Source organism: Falco peregrinus, chromosome 5, assembly GCF_023634155.1.
Source record: "Falco peregrinus isolate bFalPer1 chromosome 5, bFalPer1.pri, whole genome shotgun sequence".
Classification (NCBI taxonomy): domain Eukaryota; kingdom Metazoa; phylum Chordata; class Aves; order Falconiformes; family Falconidae; genus Falco; species Falco peregrinus.
In genome coordinates this window covers 71238525-71257512 of record NC_073725.1, presented here as the reverse complement: position 1 = coordinate 71257512, position 18988 = coordinate 71238525, and the positions used below count along the sequence as shown (strand labels likewise).

The following is an 18988-nucleotide window of genomic DNA, read 5'->3' as shown; positions in this document are numbered from 1 at the left end:
CTTACCTTGCTGTACAACTGTATCAGGTTAAGAATTTGACTGCTGCTGCACCATTACCCTCATGTTAAGTGAAGGCTTTTTTTCATAATGCCCATTGTCCTCTCCATTTTGCAATTAAAAACAAGATCTGAATTTTTATGAGGAGTGAAATAGATTTGAGGAAGCCATTTTAAAGATACAATTTAAACATTATTACAGAGATAAAGGTGACTATAAAATTATGATTTTACTTAATTGAAATTGTGTGCTTCTATCTGAAGGTCAGTCATGAAATATTCTATGCCTTCATTTATTTTTTTAATATATGATAGTCACAGCTGAGTCTTAGAATTCTATTTATATTTTTTTATCCCATAGGAGGTGCTATAATGTCATATTACTGTAGTCCCTCAACATTAATCAGAGGCTACGCTTCGCTCTTCTTTAGTAGTTGGCACTTTCACTTCAGGTGAAAAATGTCCAGAAATTTTCTGTGATATAAGGAATTTGTGTGCAAATACTTGCATATTTACTTGTGTAACATCATGCCCCAAAATAATTTCTGTCAGATCTTGCTTTGTAAAATGCATCTTAAATTTTTAACATTTGTATCTGCAAAATTCACAGGAGTATGTCACATGTGTTTTCACGATGTACCTGTGCTAGTTTCGGTGCAATGACATAATACGTAATATTGGTGTGGAATTCTGCCTGAAGCTGAAGCTTGCTGCACTATGGAGTGTCACTAGCTGTCACTGACTTCTGTGCTCCAGTGTGTCTTTCCTTTGGATCTTGTCTGTGTTTGCAGTTTACAAAATAGCAACAACATAAATGCCTGGGAACTCTGTACAACATTTGCTTTGAGTGTTACTGTGAACAAAATTGGCATTTTTTCAAACAGTCACACAAGCTCAGGAGATTGGTACAATTTGAATACATTTTTTTTGTCTTCAGCACAAGAAAAACTCTGCTCAAACTTTGACCTTATTCTCTGTATCCCATGTCAAGGAGTTTAGATAATAATTTAGGAGGTGACTTTGTCAAACTGTAAGGGGGTTTCTATCTGGCTGGCTTCTATTTCAGGCTGAGATGTACTGTCATAAAAATCTAGCAAATTGGTTAGATTGAGAATCAGAGAGTGATCCAGTGTATTATTGGAGCTTTGTAGTCTTGGCATTCCATGTCAGATAACTGTTAATCTCAGAGTAGATAACATATTGTTAACACTCTGCGTATCTTGTTTCTGCTTTCAATTTTTCATCAGCACTTTTCTAGCTTCGTCTGCCTTTTCTCCAGTTATGTCTACTAAAACCAAGTACTGAAGATAGGTGTTAGTTATTTCTCTTTGTTCCACTTACAACGTAGTGCATACGGAAATTCTTGTTTTAGATTTAAGATAGTGACTAAGCTGTTCTCTCGTATATTCCAGTGCACATTTCATTATTTGAATTCTCTTGGCAGCTGCTCTCTGTTTTGTGAGATCTTCGCCTTTGCCTTCATGCTTTTTTAATTTTTTGTGGCTTTTCAGGGCTGTTGTTGAAAAATACCTGCTTGAAAAATCTCGTCTGGTTTCTCAAGAAAAAGATGAAAGGTAAGAGATAATACAGTTTACTAACATAATTATAATCAATGCAAGAGTTTTAGAGCATCTAAGGTATATAGAATAAAAGAAAATCTTTACGTTTTCATGAAAGATAAATGTATTGACTTTTTAGGAACTACCATGTCTTTTATTATTTGCTACTTGGAGTCAGTGAGGAAGAACGTAAAGAATTTCACCTCAAGCAACCTGAAGATTATTTCTACCTCAATCAGGTAACGTGTGACAGGGATTTACCAATGCATTGGTAAGTGTTGTCTGTCTGTTGTGTTAAAGATGAAAGAAAGAAGAAGAGATTTTACTTGTTTTCTTGTGATGTTTGGGCTTCTTTCTTTGCTTTTAATTATGAATTTCTCTTCACAGCATAACTTGAAAATTGAAGATGGGGAAGATCTCCGACATGACTTTGAAAGATTAAAACAAGCCATGGAGATGGTTGGCTTCCTTTCAGCAACAAAAAAACAGTAAGTACAATCCTTTAAGCTTTTGCTACTGATAGCTAGGTAATGTTCATGAATTGCAGTAAACTGTATGTGTGTTGGGATTGCATTTAGTCCGGTAGAAAGCAAGCGGAGCTGAGTATTTGAGGGCTTACAGACAAATTCTTGAATATAGATTGAGGTCTGCTAATCTGTTATAATGAACTCGTAAGAACAATTCTTATAAAATTCTTTTTTTCTTCCTTAGGATTTTTTCAATACTTTCGGCTATTCTTTATTTGGGCAATGTTACATACAAGAAGAAAGCTACAGGTCGTGATGAAGGGTTGGAAGTAGGACCTCCTGAAGTGTTGGACATTCTTTCCCAGCTTTTAAAAGTAGAGTATTTCTCTTTAGCTGTAATGTTTGATACACCTTTTTGCCATGCTCTGCCTCAGCATTTTACTTGAATATCTTGTTGCCCAGTTTGCTATGTGTAGGTCTGGTTTATGATACTTCCACATTTATCTTATGGGAGGGGAAACGGATGCAATTGGTGAAATTATTTGGGTTAGGGATGGAATATAACCCATAGCATGGAAATAGAATTTGCTTACTTGCTAATCGTAGAGCTGAGCCAGAATAAATTTAGTGTAGAAGTGTTTGCTGCCATAGGGAAACATCTGAATGAATCTAAGCTGAGAATAATTTGAAGAAGCTGAAGAGCTTGTAAAGCTATTGATGAATGATAAATGTAGCTGTTGTCAAAGGGCTTGGGCTTCTCTGAAGAAATTGTATGTCCACCATTGCTATCAAGTTACTCATTGAGAAGTTTGAGGGTGACAGTAACTCTTGGTCTTGCTTGTGTTGAAGGTTAAACGAGAAATTCTAGTAGAAGTGCTAACGAAAAGAAAAACTGTGACTTCTAATGATAAGCTTATTCTGCCATATAGTCTCAATGAGGTGAGTAAAAGAACACTAGTAGAATGATTTTTAAATAACTGAAACTTACTTTTTTTTGGATTAAAAAAATGCTAAAGGTACACTTTACATTTAGCAAGGGAAGTCTGGAAAGTTAGGAGTTAACATTAAAGGAAAACTTTCGTTTTATTGTCTGCTAGGATTGTAACCTTTGAGTGACACTAGTCTGAAGTAAAACCATTTTTTTGAAACAAAGTTCTGAACATTGTTTCATCTGCAGGCAATAACAGCTCGAGATTCAATGGCAAAGTCCTTATACAGTGCTCTGTTTGACTGGATTGTTCTGCGAATTAATCATGCTCTCCTTAATAAGAAGGACGTTGAGGAATCTGTTGCAGTGAGTTTCTCGCAAAAACAAGTCTTTGTAGAAAGTTGTGTATTTAGAGCTAACAGAAAATGCTATAGATTACATGTTCAGATATCTGGAAAAAATTTAGATTCTTTTGAAGTCCATGGTAAATGTCTTGTATTATTTAATCATGTCTGTTTTCACGACAGACATAACTGTTAAATATTCAAAATCTATTAGCGTACACTACAGTGCTTTTTGTAATGGTTAGCTGTTGTGGGTTAAGTTGCTGTATGAGATTGCTTAACTAGATTTCCACATCTGCTTTTAGTGTTTGTCCATTGGTGTACTTGATATTTTTGGATTTGAAGACTTTGAAACCAACAGTTTTGAACAGTTCTGTATTAATTACGCAAATGAGCAGCTTCAGTATTATTTCAACCAGCATATTTTCAAATTAGAACAGGTAAGAAATTAGAGCTGCTGAAACAAACGTTTTTTTATCAAGTGCTCATATATTATGCAAATTTAGCCACTGTTCTGCAAAACCCCATGGCATAATTTTTGTAACTGCTTGAATGTATTTCTGAAAGCCTTATTTTTTTTTAATGTTTTATCATTGCTTGCTATTATTTAAGGTTGTAGCTTTGCTGTATTTAGTGCTCTACATAAACTAATGATTGCGAGGCCTTTCTTCAGAGGGCTAGCATCAAGTTTCTGTTTGACTGCAGTAAACTGAAAAGGCATTCAGGCATCCCTGACAGAAGTCAGATGAAAACTGTAAACTTTGAGTTTGAAAGTCTGTAGGTGAGGTGTTTGTTTCAGGAGGGGGCATTTGGGGGGGGTGGTGGTTGTTTGGTTGTTTTTTTAATGATAGGAGGGGTGGTTTTCAAGTTTTTGTTTTGGTTTAGTGGTTGGAAAACAGTTTCTCTTCTTTTTGTCAGTTTGTAAATAATTAATAACTGGTCTTTGTTGCTTCTTCTACCTGACTGCATTTAGGGGATGCAACTGTATGTTGATACTGGCAGTAGTTCTGAAATCCTGATGTTACTGTTGTATGTTGATTTACTAATTTTTAGATGGTATCATCCTCATACAGAGGTCTTTGAGTGCTGCAAGAGCTAACAGATCCTGGTTTTAGGCAGAGGTTTAGGGTTTTTTTTTGTTCTAGACATGGATTTTTTTTTTCCTGGTTTGTGCTAAAGCGTTGTTCTTGGTTCACTCTGCTGGAAGAAAGAAGTTGCTTTGTAGTATGTGGTATTTTGTCAACAACCTATAAATAACTAAACAAGCATTTTAAAGAGAAGAAAATTGCCAAACATAAAAACTTCGTATGTAAACATAATGTTGAGGTCCCTGTTTTGTAACTTATAACAGAAGTGACTATTCTGGCTAACTAGAGTAAATAGTCACATTGTTTTCTTTTTTCTAATGCCATTTTTCCAAAAAACCTTAATCCTTGAATGACCCATTTCCTGTATCTCTTGCAGCTTGAGGGCCCTCAGGGGAGGGATCTCTATATCTTTTTAAAGAAAGACTTTGTCTGTGGAAAACGGCAGTTCAGCTCTGTAATGTGGCGTGCACACTGAGCAGTCTGTCATTAGGCAGACTGAATTCTACCTACTTAAAAATAATCCATTTCTTATTATCATCTGGGACAGTGAGAGGTGTTCTTTGTCTTTTGTTAAACATAAAACTTATTTAGCTAATTCTCTGTGCAACTTTTTTTTTTACGTTAGTACCTTATCATTAGCGTTTTTTTTCTGTGGGCATTAACAGCATTTAAAAAAACTGATGTTTTGGTTCCATATCTTAATGGGAAGCTTGTCCTGTCATTTGATGCATTGTCATTTCAGCAGAAGAGCTTCACGTTCTCTTTGTCAGAGTGTGCCACATTTTCTGAACCTAAGCGATATGCAGTGCTTCCTTAGGGAAGTTCTGATGCTGATGTATACAGCTTAACTGCCTGTTTTGAAACTTCTGTTATTTTGTCTGACAGTGCAATTTGGTAATTTGGGAACTTGAGGTTAAGTAGTTGTCATTACCTGTAATACAAGAACTATGGAAGAGAAAAATAGACTTAAATTCCTCCAATATATGTCTACATAGGGTTTTAATGCAGTGATGTAGATGTGAGGTTTAACTGCAAGGTCATAGGCTGCTGGTTGCTGAGAAAGCACAGTAAAACATTCTTCTCACTGATTTGGTTTTTAAATAGTTTCACCCCAAGCATCTGCTGTTGAGTGACTTGCCTAGGTGGACCTTTGATCTGACCCAATATGCCTGCTGTTCTGTTCTTATTTATAAATATCTTCCTTATTTTTGTTTCTGCTACCTGAACTAACAAATACAACTTGCCATAGCTTTCAAGGATGTCTTTTAAGCACTTAGACCGCAGGACATTAAAGGTCAGGGCACTGTACTGATAAGGGAATTTTCTTGAGCTACACAGGAGGAATATAAGAGTGAAGGGATCACTTGGCACAATATTGACTATACTGATAATGTGGCCTGCATTCACTTAATCAGCAAGAAGCCCACTGGCCTCTTCTATCTTCTGGATGAAGAAAGCAAGTAAGCAACAAATGTCTTCTGAACAAAAAATGTGTGGCAGGGAGGAGGGAAGGACTGTGAAAGGGAACAGAAATACAGCACTTCTTAAACTGTTGTGGGAAGTGAAGGGTCATCTTATGACTATGAGCTACACTCAAGTTTGCTTCTAATGACTCCAGTGTGGTGATGATGGAGATTGATGCTAAAATTGAACTTTGTCTTAAGCAAACTTAGAAACTTTCACTTTTGTGTTTCACCATGGAGTGGAATTATATTTAAAGTAAAATGCATGTATATAAGTCTTTGGGACATTAAGCAGCAAATGTAGTAAACAGTTAATATGATGCTAACTAAACTTGACTGTTGAAGTGAGAGGAAGTGCTGACGTACACTGGAAACCTCAGAACATTCTGTGTGTGGAGCTGTTTGGTTTTGGTCTAGAAATTAAGCCCACCTCTAGGATTCGAAGCAGGTGTGTAAGACTCGCAGTGTAGGGATCTTGGACAGTACAATACTTTCCACAAGGATCAATAGGTGTCATTCACTATCACCTTGCACCTCAGTAACAACTACATACCTGTAGTTGAAAAACAGCTGACCTCCTTTTGTTTTGTATTCCTAGTTTTCCACATGCCACAAACCAAACTCTGCTTGCAAAATTCAAACAGCAGCATGAAGAGAACAAGTTTTTTGTTGGAACCCCAGTGATGGAGCCTGCTTTTATTATTCGACACTTTGCTGGGAAAGTTAAATACCAGATAAAAGTAGGTGATAAATCTGATTGCTACAAAAAACAATTCCTTGCCTTTCTGATGGGTTTTGTCAGGGTGTAGAAAATTTGCTGGGGATGGGCTGGATTGTATGTGTCCTCAGATATACTTCAGAATATATTTATTTGGTGTTGTTGTAGGATAATGCTCACTGTAGTGAGAACTGTGTAGAATAATGAATTCTTTTGAATAGCAATTAATATCTTGGATCAAAACACAGCTTTCCTGAGAGCTTGTGGTTCAATGTGCCTGTTTTGCAGGATTTCAGAGAGAAAAACATGGATTACATGAGACCAGATATTGTTGCTTTACTACGAAGTAGCGACAGTGCTTACGTTCGGGAGCTGATAGGAATGGATCCTGTAGCTGTGTTCCGTTGGGCAGTTCTGCGAGCAGCTATTCAAGCAATGGCTGTTTTTGCAGAAGCTGGGCGCCAGAGAGCTCAAAAGACTGCAGGTACAGTATGAAAAAATGTTCTGCAAATGCTTTCAAATACTGTGAATTTGTTAATGCTTGTTGACAGAACTAGTTTATGGGAAAACCTTATCATCCAGATGTGAACTTGGTTTGTACTGAGGGCAAAACTGACTTGTGAAAGTGGCTTGACATTCACACACTAAATTGATTGTCACTGTTTTACTTGAGATCACTCAGACTTCCAATAAGTGCACAATTTCCAGCAGGCTGTGCCAACTTTTAAGTCCTATTTGTAAAAGTTGGGGAAGGTATAACTAGTTCTAGTATGCATGCTCGTCTTATCGCTAGTTTTGATCTCCTCAGACCTCCTTGAAGTTTAAATGAGATTCAGGGTTAAATACTAATTTTGAAAAGCTTCTCTGAGCAGCTGCAACTTACTTTCCAGTAGTAGCAAGTTTTGAGAAACAAAGTGGACTAGCTTAATAACTGAATTACTAGACAAAAACTCCAGGCCCTTGGATAGATATTTTGGTTGTTACAGATGGTGGTTTTGTTGGGCTTTTTTTCTATTATGCTCACAGCTTTGTCAAAATTCAACTTACTGTTTTATTTCATAACAGGAGTGGTACGTCAAGGGCTTAGAGTTCCCCTTGGAGAGCTCCAGAGATCAAATACACCAGTAGAAAAATTTTATCGGTGAGAAACGCATACTTAACCCATGTAAGGGAGAATACCTGAATTGCTGAGTTGCATTTTCATGTATCAAATGTCATCTAGATATTTCCAGAAGAATAGCAAGTTTTATTTCTTCTGTCTTGTTTTGTTTGGCCTTTTTAATACTATCAAAACAATACTCTAGCCTATTTTATGTAAGACCCAGTACTGCTAAATTTTGGTGACGTAGCCTCGTTTCCATTTACCACAGGGTTTTTGAGCTGTCTGTCTGTATATGTTTTGTATATGTTACTCTTAGCAGTGTGTATTCCTCTGCAGCCAGTCTGCGTTACCAAAGGATTCGTTGGAGCACTCGTTTTTTGCAGCCTCATGATGTGATTAGGAGGCAGGGCAAGTCCTGCAGAATTGCCTCCATGTATTGCTCTGTGTAGGCATATTTGCCTTTGTATGGAATATTTAGGTGTTATACATGTTCCTTTTGCAGCTGCTCAATGCTTGATTTCTCATTTGATTGTTCTGAGGATTTCAATATAAATGCTTTTGAAGACATCATTTCTTTTTATGAAAACAAGAAGCAAGTAGAAATAGGCTGACACTTAAAGGCCAGGGAGGCACATTCCCGGACAGACTGACCTTCTGAGCATGCTCCGTGTAAAAGTGAAGCCATGAAGTATACATGAAGTAAGGACTTCATGCTGCTTTATACTTACTTCATCCTGGGCAGTTGCTGTCACTTGTGGCCCCTAAGAACTAAAGATACAATTCGGTGAAAGGATTGGTGGTAGCTTAACATACCTGTTGCCTTGTGATATCTCAAAATAAAATCTTGATATTCAAAAGTGTTCAGAGGTACCAAGGGAAACAAGAAACCATCTGTAATAATGTGGCTGACTGGGTGAGCAGCTCAGAATGGTAATAGCATCTAACAGTCAGAAGTGATTCTTACGCTTCTGTTATTTTTGGTTTGTGCCTCTCTGGAGAGTAAAGAAGGTAAGTTCTATGCCAAGACACAACACTTCACAAGCACGGTGCATGCTTAAAATAATGTAATCTGCCACAAATTAGGGACTATCCCAGGCTTACTTTGAAAAGCTAAACATGTGAAGAAGTTTGAAATGGAAATGAAAAACAGGATTTCATCAAGTGTTCCTGTAATAGCCAGTTTTTAACTGATTTTTTTTCTGTTTTTTTCTGATGTAAGTCTGCTTAAGCAGCCTCATTTTAGTAGTCAAATCTATATATAAAAATATTTACTGTTTGATTATAAAGAAGTTTATATCTATCCAAAAAGGCCTCTTAGCTTAACAAAAAGGCTCCTTGCCCATTAATTAAATTTTTCTAAATTTCCCTCTCTTTTCTGAATTGATGGCTCAAGAATTTAAAAAGCAGAATTAGAGTAAGTTTAGTATGAAACCCTGGTAATTAAATTTTAGGGCACTGACAGAGTAGCAAGTGCTGACTTGACATCAGAATCATTCATGCTTAGGAAAAAGTAGTCTGGGATTGACCTGCTACTGTTTGGCGCACACTTGGTGATGGGACCTCTTGAGTTTTTAACTCCTTTTTTCCCCCCTCTCATGGCTGTGTATCTTTGTTTGCCATCTTTGTTTTGCTGTGAATCATTTTAGAGACATGCATGAACAAATCATCGCAAGTATAAAAGGACTTCCATGGCAGGGTGATGATCCCTGTAAGCTGCTTCGGTCACTCAGTCGACTTCAACACCGCTCCCACTTCATGTGAGTTCTGGTGCTCTAGGTATTGCTTTGGAAGTACAACAATAACCAGGCAGTTATTCTAGTCCATGAAAAATATACTTGTCCCAAGTTTGCCTTTGCAAAAAACTAAACAAGACAATTAAGAATAAAACAATTCCTTCTAGAAAATATAAAGGCTGTACAGAATGCTTTGTTGCTTCATTGCATTAGCAGAAAGTTAAATTTACTTTTCATGTAAACTTGCTTTAAAACCCAAGTATGTAGTACAAGCTTGTTGCAAAACATTTGACAATGAAATCTCTCACAAGTTACAACTAATGGTTTCCTGAAATTCAGGTTGCTAATGTTGTGTATATCCCTGGGTTAAAACTCTACGTGTGCCCACCTATGCATGTGTAAGAAAATCAATCTGTGATCCATTGTATAATAATAAAAATTGTAAAACAGGTGGCATGGAGTTGGAACATGCCTTCCATCACAGAGTTAACATGCTTAGAATTAGGAGGATGTGAACTACAGCCCTGTGTCTGAGAGCTTTCATTTCTAAGTCACTGTCTGTCTGTTGGATGAGAGCTATGTCTGAGGTTTGTGTAGTGCCCCAGGACGTTTTGGGGGTGATCTCAGATGTGTCAAATTTGTAAGTGGAGTGCTGGGGCATGTGTTGTCCTTCTGTGAGCAGCTAATTACTTTCATAGGGGTTCTGGTGCAAGCAGCAATAACTTCTGAATCAAGTATTTTCATTTGATAATGCCTTAGTATTATCACGAGAGTTCAATGACTGTATGGTTAGCTAAAAAGAGTAACTTGCACAAAAATAGTCTATACAACAGTGGAGTTCTTGATGGCTTTAACTTTAGAGAAGATGTTCCACTTTTGAAAGTTTCCAATACCTACTGAGTTTATTAAAAAAACCCAAAACTTGTTGCGAAGCAGTTTGCATTTCTTGCCTTGATCACTTGTAAGAGACATGCATGAACACGCCCTGATACTGTTGTGCTAATTTTCTTCTATCCTTCATCTTCCCTCACAATTTGCACCAACTTATGGCTTGCTGAAATAACCATAAATCACGTGTATTTTTTTTTCTTAAATTATCTTTAATATTTTAACAGGAAAAGTAGAGGTATCAAACAAAAGCAGATCATTCCCAAGGTAAAGCTATTCAGTAAATTCAGATTCTCTTGGTTTGTTTGGGGTTTTTTTTGCACTGTGAACATTCATTTTGATTAGCAGATCTTACTTCAGAAAATACTGTTTCATAGTGTAGGAAAGTTATCATTTATCCTCTAAAACTTCCTTTTTTGACAACCTAAAGGATGGGTAAATGTTCACCTTTATAAGAATTGCCAAACAGGGCAAAAATTCTGAATTGGCATCTGTTCATGGCATCTCTAGTCTAATTAAATACATAAAGCCATTGCTAATCAAGTCATGGAAGGCAAACACAGTGATTGTGTAATTCACCTTGTTCACCTTACACTCTTGGAATGGGGCAGTGGAAAAGCTTCACTCTTTAGAAGATGCTTTAATCTGAAATAGAAATAATCATGAAGTGTAATATGTCCTTGAATGTGGAGCTCTAGGTAGTTGGTTTTGTTCTTACTCATTTTGATGCAGACAGAAATATTTCCCCTTCAGTTAAGAGACTTGCACTTTGTTGATTATAAAAACTTTCTTCTAGAACTTACTGGATTCCAAATCTCTGAAGCTCATAGTAAGCATGACTCTACATGATCGAACTACAAAATCCCTGTTGCACTTACACAAAAAGAAGAAACCACCTAGCATAAGCGCTCAGTTCCAGGTAGGTGACTGATGTGGTGGTGTACACCTCTGGGTGCACCCTAACCTCATGGGAACAGACCTTCCTGGTCTGATCTAGGCTGATCTTGCTGTAAAACAAAGTGGTTCTTATGCTTGGGATTTGACTGAAGTAGGGCTTATTACTTGATTAAAGTTAGGCTGCATTTAGAGACTACCCTTATGCTATGAAATGTGTTAGTTCTCTGTGCCAATCAGCCTAATCTTTTTGTGCAAATCTAGTGCTACTGTTACAGCATTTGCAAACCCCACTTTTTGTTACCTTGAGAAAAGGTAAAAACAAATACAGGGATCTGCTATGCAGTATGGGAGAAACTTATTTCTGAGGAAGAAGCTGTACTGCTGTCAAATGCAACTCAAAATGCTCTTGTCTGTAGAATAAAAATGTCTTTGAATATTTCATTTTAGACTTCACTTAATAAGTTATTGGAGACACTGGGTAAAGCTGAGCCATTTTTCATCCGTTGCATCCGCTCCAATGCTGAGAAGGTAAGACTGCCTTAAGCGTTGAGCTGAACTGACTGCTGAGGATCTAAGTCTTCTGACCCTGTAATAACCCCCTTTCAACTTGTTCACTGTCATTCTGTATGAAAGTGAAAGGTAACTAGGGTGTGAAAACAGAATATGCTTTCTCTGCTGGACAGAAATAGGACTCTTCAGACATTTACTAGCTGTTGACTGCTGATCTGTTTCAGAAAGAGATGCTTTTTGATGAAAGCTTGGTGCTTCAACAGTTGAGATACACTGGCATGCTAGAAACTGTGCGAATCAGAAGATCTGGTTACAGTGCCAAATATACATTCCAGGTATGTGAGGAACTGGAGGTGGATTATGTTTTCAGAAATACCTGCTCTTTTTGGACAAACATCCATTGCCTCAGAGTCTTTTGTGTTTCTCTTCATATGAAGTTAATGACTGCTTGTGATGAATTGTAAAAATTCATTGTAGTTTTAACAGAGCCTGCATAGTAACAACTTGTTCTCTAAACTATCGTCTGAGTCATCCACCAGCAAGTTGTTTTACTTGTTGCATGAAGGAAAGCATTGAGTGCTGTGTTGGAAACAAGCAATCAGTGCTGCACATTACTGTCTCCCTATGTGAATTAGCTTTCTGGAAAACTTTTTGTGTGTAGCTTTGTAGATCACATATAGATGATCTTTACTGTTAACCAGAGGCTGAATGAAGCCTACATGTTAGAGAGCAGGGAAAAATATCTCAATTTGGAGTGAGAAATAAATACTTTCAAACCCCTATAGCTTAGATTTCTTAACTAGATTTCTAAAATAAAGTTAAAACTCTAAACTTGTGAGTTGCCTTCTAACTGATCTCTTGCTTTCTCTGCTTTTCACAGGAATTCATAGACCAGTTTCAGGTGTTACTGTCCAAAAATGCCAAAGCCTCTAAGGAAGATATCTGTGTTTATTTGAATAAACTAAAACTGGATGAAAACTACTATCAAATAGGGAAGACCAAGGTCTGTGAAACTTTCCATAAGCCAGTAAGAAATACTGAAGTACACTGCAAAACTTGGTGCAGGTCATTTACAGGTGTTACTCTTTTCTGCATTTGGTATTTAAAGTACCCGTTTTAATTCTTGCAAGTGTTGACACATACATCAGTAATTGCCTTCTTGGTTTTGATGCCAGCCTGTCATCTTGCAATACAGTACAATTCTGTGTTACATGGATATTACTTTTGGGAAATTGTTGCTGTTGGCATTTGTCAAACAGGTCAATGTTTTCATTTTAGAAAGGTTTGTGTGTTTTAGAATCCAAACACTGAAATTTGGTAAAACAAAATGACTTCTACTTTTTGGGCGTGCTGTCAGCTAATAAGGTTTGGTTCAGTAATGAGCATTACCGTTCTCATATTTTTAGCTTGTGGAGATACCTCCAGTGGAGGCTGAAAGGCTCCTATTAACTGTTTACTGATGAGCTTCTCTTTAACTGAGCAGGTTTTTATGAAAGAGGCTGAACGGCAGATACTACAGGATACACTACACAAAGAAGTGATCAGGAAAATCATTCTCCTTCAGAGCTGGCTCAGGATGGTTTTAGAAAGGAGACGCTTTCTCAGAACACGGCAGGCAGCCATTGTTTTACAGGTATCTTGAGAATTGCCAATCTTCTTTTCCTAACAAGCAAACCCTCTCAAATAACACTCCCCACCTTCAAGTACTTTAGAACCTTACTGTAGAAATCTCCCTTCTTAGGCTTGCTGGCGTTCCCGTTGTGTTAGGATGGCACTGCAGAGGAATAATGCTGCCGTTTATATTCAGTCAGCATGGCGAGGATACAGGGAGAGAAAATGCTACCTTCAGCAGAAGAGGAGGATTTATCTCCTGCAAGCCGTGGTCAGAGGCCATCTACAGCGTAAGAGGTAAAGGAAGAGGAGCAATATGATAGGAAAACATGCGTTTTAACCACTTGGCTGCTTGGCTTCACCTGCCGGGCTCAGTTTCTGTGGGATATGTTGACTTAGTAAACAACTTAAAGACAGTTATTACCATGTGATACTGCAGTCAGTACCACATGGCTAGTGGTGTGTGGAAACTAGTTAAGCATTTAGTACTTGAGCATTATTCAGCTGAGCTGCACTGGTGCATGCCAGTCCTAATAAGACTTCCATGCAGTCATTCTGGGACTATAGGTGTGTTTGTATTCCTGTTTAGGCTGCATTTAAAGAATTGGGGAATTTTCTTGATTGCTGGACATTAAATATTTGTGTTTTCATCTTACAAATTCTTAACAGATTTCAGAAAATGACTGTAGAAAAGCAGAAAGCTGAAGAAAAGCAGAGAGAAATGCAGGAAGGTCAAGACAGAGAGAATGATATGAGCAAGGATGAGCGCAGTGAACCAGGAACAGATCAGTTGCCTGTGAAACATCAGTCAGAGCTGGATCGAGCTGTTGGGGGCGGAGATCGAACTCCGAATGAGCAAACTGAAAACCTGAGCTCATCTGAAAAAGCCACTTTACCCCAGAAGAACGTGACAGAGGGCTCCGAGAAAGTAGCGAACAGCCGGGAGAAACGTGAATCTCGCCGGCAGAGGGGGCTGGAACATAATGAGTTACAGAATAAGCATGTCCTGTTTTCTTTGGAAGGACCATCTTTACTGTGCCATGAGGAACAAACCTCTTCTGAAGAGGCCCTGGAAGCTGTTCCAGAGCCAAAGAAATCCATAGCACAAGACACTGTCCTTCAAGGAAGCAGTGAGGGAGAGAAAAGTCCAAGTGAAGAAAAAGCCCTTTCAGACATGCCACTATCAAGCAAGATAAAAGAAAGTAGTTCTATTCCTGAGCAACCACCTGTATCAGAAATAGGTGATAAGGCAGCTGATAGAATGAAAACACAAGGGAATCAAAATAACCAGATAAAAGGCAGCCAAAGCTTCACCTGCCCTGAAAGGCCAACAAATCTTGCACTGAATCTTTGTAATACGCTATTTGCTGCTGGGAGATTTCAAACTCCAGCTGAAGGCTGGGCAGATAAAAACAGACATCTTGTTCAGAAGGCAACCAAAGATCTGGATAGTCCTACTTCTTCCCCAATCCAGAGATATGTGGATGACCCGGGAAAGCTCAAGTACAAGAGAGAGAAGTGGAAAGGAAAGAGACAATCTGATGCCAGTCAGAATGATATGCTGAGTCAATCTTTGGATGAAAGAACACGCGCGGATAAGTCTCCTCAGGATCAGCTAGAGTAAGGGCAGCTTCCTAATTATTTTTACTTTTTCAGAGGACAGGTATCTGTAATATTTAAAAATAGATGGAGGACTCCTAGGAGGCTGTACATCTGGCATGAGAGGGAAAAATAGAGCTATGACCAACTGCTGCTTTTTCTTGGCTCCCTGTCCTGCAGTTAAATCTGTATGGGTAGAATATTTTCAGAAGCTAACAAAAGCTACAAAGCCTGCCTTGCTGAATTAAAACAGAGTGTCAGGGCTTTAGTTAAAGTAGTGTCTGGAGTTTATTTTCATTTGTCTTTTTCCATTGAAAACAAGGTCTTAGTGACTTGCAGTTTACAAGCAGTATCCCTCTGATATGGCCAGAAATCTGACATACCGATTTTATTTTTATTTTTTTTCACTTCTCCAGTACATCTTGCATTTAAAAGTGAGTTGCAAGAGTTGATTAGGATTCTGTCTTGATTGTGACATTGATATGTAGGTTATTTAAAAGGTGTCAAATATTAAGAGGCTACAGACTTCTATAAAATATATATTCTAAAACTAATCTTGTGAAATTGCAGAAAGAAGGGGAGTTCATCTTCATTAAATGATCTCTCAGTGCTGGCCCAGTCTGTTGCCGTGAATCAGGTACTGGTGCTATTGTGCATATTTATACTTAATTATTCTTGTTTATTAAAGATTTGTGAGTAATTGGCTATAGTGTGTTCTGTATGCCAGTGTTCCTTTCAGGTTGATTTTTTTTTGGCTTGAAATCCATGTTAAAAAGTCATTAGCAAATATACAATAATTTGAAAACTTAATTTTTAATAAACGGATCCTTGATCAAAGCATTAAATATACTTGGATCTTACATTAGTAAGCTAATATCTATTGGGTAAAATGTTTTGTCTGATAAAGCGAACTTTTTTCACCATTCTAGTTTTTTAAAGCCAATTTAGAAGAATCTGTTTCACTCAATATGTAGTTTTTTAACGACTCCTCTCTACTGTAGCAATCACCAGATACGGTAGAAGAAGAAAAAGGCAAGAAATATCCTGTGCAAAAGAAGCCCAGTGACTTCTTACCTACCTCGGATGCAGTTGTTTCCATGCAGCCAGCAAGTCAGCAAGTAGATGCCAAGTACGTATCATCTGTGTGACTGGCCTGCCTTTAAGAAAATGAAAAGGAGATTTTTCCACTGGTACTTGAATTGGGCATCTTGAGACTGTGATTGTAGAGACACACATGTTGGCATCAGTTATGAGTGGCTGTGTTGCTGCTTCGTGTTGATGTGAGCATGATATCTGACCCTGCTGAGGAACAGATTCTCTGCTTCTTGCATAACCCTTGTCTTTGAACTGGTTCTTTTTAACCGAAGAACCACCATACAGCTCAGGTCAAAGGTTCATGTTGTGTACTGTCATCCACACTGAGAAATAAGACACCAAGAAAAAAACTTAAGAACCCAGCAAGCAAGTAATGCTGTTTCCCTGGCCTGCTCCTCCAGCTTCTGGCGTTCTGCAGCTCAGGGACTTCCAAAGCCAGAAATGATGTCTTGGATATGAGAGGTGTTGACTCTGTGTATATTGAGGGGTAGTGCTCTAGTCTAGTACATATCAGAATGTCCAGGTGTACTTTCAGACTCTTCCCTTTTTTGTGCTGCACAGTGTTTCTGCAGGCTGGAACTTAAAGTAAATATGCACAATAGAGGTTTAATCCTGTTGTGGGTCATTGTTAAAAGAGGCTTTTCTTGTAGTAGAGCCAGTTTTCATTACTAATGGGACAAACCTGTATCTGCTTTTGGGTTCAGGTCTGCTTTTAAAAGTCCTTTGCGTAGACTTTTGGGGAAAAAGCCAGACAAGAAAATTCCAAAGGAGAGTCCTGATGTGATTGATGAAGCAGAAGGCCTTTCCCTTGTATCTTGTGTCCTCTTCCCAGAAACAGGAGGAACCCAGAAAGTATCAGAAGGTGAGTTTCTGTGACTTAATCCTCAGCTTGCTAATGTAATCTTTCTGTGATGTTTTGCATGGCTACTGAGGGAACAAATACTGTAGAATTCAGTCGTCCTGTTTTACTGTAAAAATTAATTTCTTTCCCAGCTGCTTCTGGACAGCCAAGTCGCCTCCAGGCAGGGGAGCGCCACATGAAAGAGAGCAGTAAAATGAAGAAGAACCGTACTATAAAGATCAGCAAGATCTCAAGTGTGTCTCAGAATTGGCGAGCTTCCATGGTCCGTGAGATTGCAAATGCCAATGAACTGAAACATCTTGATGAGTTCCTTCTAAACAAGGTAAAAGGCACTCAACTATGCTAAAATTCAAGTCTGTGTTCACTGTGTGGAGTTTTAAAGACTACTTTTTTTAGGTGCAAGTTTACATTATGATTTAAAGCAAAGGGGAATTGATATCTTGACTGAATTAGGTCTGTATTAAGGCCCTTCTTCCTTCCTTTGTCTCTGAATGTGTTATATTAAATCAAATATTCATGGCGTTAGTGTTACTTCTCCATTTGTTTACAAAAAAGTGGGCCGCAGAAGTTGTTTTTCTTAGAAAAAGTATGAGTTGTTAAGGAAATAGTTCTCTAGAGAACTAACAGCCTGACTCTCCTATTTTGTATCATCATCACAGTGCGTTAAGGAACGTTGTTTTAAATAATTGGAATGGTCATAGATGACTAAGCTCAGCAACTGAAGCTTTAACATGGGTTGGATGTTCTTGTTTTAATGAAAGTTAACACAGATGGATTTGCCTTCTAGATCAATGACTTACGCTCCCAGAAGTCTGGTGTTGAATGCTTGTTTTTTGAAGCCACGGAGAAGTTTAGAGGAAACATCAAGACCATGTATTCTGCTCCAGTAAGTCGTAACTCTAAAAGTGAAAAGTTGGTAGGTGATAAGTTGAGTGTGTGTTTAAATGCTTGACCTACACTCCTTAACAAAGCAATTTAGCAATTCTTAGCATAGAATTTAAAGCTGAATGTTAGACTTGAAAGAGAACATTTTACAGTTCCGCTGTAATCTTAACCAGACTGTTTTGTTCATTTTTCTCATTCACTTAGCTGTAACGTGTTTTTAGAAACGGATACATTTTGCTGTCTTCAGCCTCTTAATGTTGCTGTGCTTAAACCCAGAGAGGTGCCAATAGCTTTTACAATATTCTTCCGACACTGCCTTGTCTCAGCCAAATACCCTTCTACAGTAGGGAAGTGTGCTAGCTTGTTTCTGTCTTCGGCTGTTATCTTTTACTTTAATCATGAGCATGCTTTCTCACCTCTGAACTTAAGCACATAAAAATATGAAACTGTCTCGGTGGTATCCAAAAAGACTGTCTTCTGAGTAATATTTTTTCATTGTCTAGAATGGGCAAATCCATGTTGGCTACAAAGACCTGGTGGAAAATTACCAGCTTTTAGTTACAAATCTGGCCAAAAAAGGGGAAGAGAAAGAAGTCAAGCTGGTTTTGAATCTTTTCCAGTCCCTTCTGGATGAATTCATCAGAGGATATACAAAAAAAGAGGAATCTGAGCAGCCCAAGGTATAAAACTTTAGTCTGTTACTGGCTTATGGGATGATTAAACAATGTTACTCTCATAAGATAAGAAACCTGTGTTACCTCAGAAACCTTTTCCATAGGGTTCTTCATTATTTGTAAAACACTTCTGATGCACAAATCATGCATGTAACAAATTCTGAATGCTGGTACACCTTTTTGGAATTGTTCATTATTTAACTCACTCGATATTTTCAGAATCTTAAACGTTTGTGCATTTTCTCTGAAGGTTTTAGAGATGGAATTGCTTTATCGTCAGGCAGTGAGCTCAGCTGATTTTTAGGAAGTTGACAGAGCTCAGACAACCCTTGTTGTACCAAGCTGAAGCTGCAGTATAGTGTCTCAAATGTCTGGAGGTGAAGAAGAGTCTGGGAAACTGAGTAGGGGAAAAAAAAAAAAGGCAATGGAATGTCTGAATTGCAGAGACTAATGCCAGTTTTGTATTCCACTGCAGCAAACCAAAGCCCGGAAGAAGAAACGAAAACAAGATTGTGCAGTAAGTACTTCTTTCTTGTAATAATCTAAGTCCTCAGCTGCACTCACAAGAA

General features: G+C 38.0%; 1 protein-coding gene across 15 annotated transcripts in view; it reads left to right on the top strand.

Moving 5' to 3' along the window:
* Positions 1-18988, top strand: part of MYO9B (myosin IXB) — a 44933-nt gene that overhangs the window by 18672 nt on the left and 7273 nt on the right. For 11 of the 15 annotated variants that reach the window (XM_055807012.1, XM_055807004.1, XM_055807005.1 and 8 more), the window contains 27 exons: positions 1508-1570; positions 1695-1794; positions 1943-2043; positions 2267-2396; positions 2872-2961; positions 3200-3316; positions 3600-3734; positions 5721-5842; positions 6444-6585; positions 6852-7047; positions 7629-7704; positions 9312-9422; positions 10514-10553; positions 11083-11205; positions 11631-11711; positions 11918-12028; positions 12574-12696; positions 13177-13326; positions 13435-13601; positions 13974-14924; positions 15474-15540; positions 15905-16032; positions 16703-16860; positions 16992-17182; positions 17648-17746; positions 18249-18425; positions 18892-18936. In XM_055807012.1, coding sequence (XP_055662987.1) covers positions 1508-1570; positions 1695-1794; positions 1943-2043; positions 2267-2396; positions 2872-2961; positions 3200-3316; positions 3600-3734; positions 5721-5842; positions 6444-6585; positions 6852-7047; positions 7629-7704; positions 9312-9422; positions 10514-10553; positions 11083-11205; positions 11631-11711; positions 11918-12028; positions 12574-12696; positions 13177-13326; positions 13435-13601; positions 13974-14924; positions 15474-15540; positions 15905-16032; positions 16703-16860; positions 16992-17182; positions 17648-17746; positions 18249-18425; positions 18892-18936 — 3994 coding nt within the window. The remainder of the gene's footprint in view (positions 1-1507; positions 1571-1694; positions 1795-1942; positions 2044-2266; positions 2397-2871; positions 2962-3199; positions 3317-3599; positions 3735-5720; positions 5843-6443; positions 6586-6851; positions 7048-7628; positions 7705-9311; positions 9423-10513; positions 10554-11082; positions 11206-11630; positions 11712-11917; positions 12029-12573; positions 12697-13176; positions 13327-13434; positions 13602-13973; positions 14925-15473; positions 15541-15904; positions 16033-16702; positions 16861-16991; positions 17183-17647; positions 17747-18248; positions 18426-18891; positions 18937-18988) is intronic. The other 4 variants (XM_055807013.1, XM_055807011.1, XM_055807016.1 and 1 more) reach the window with 2 other exon arrangements.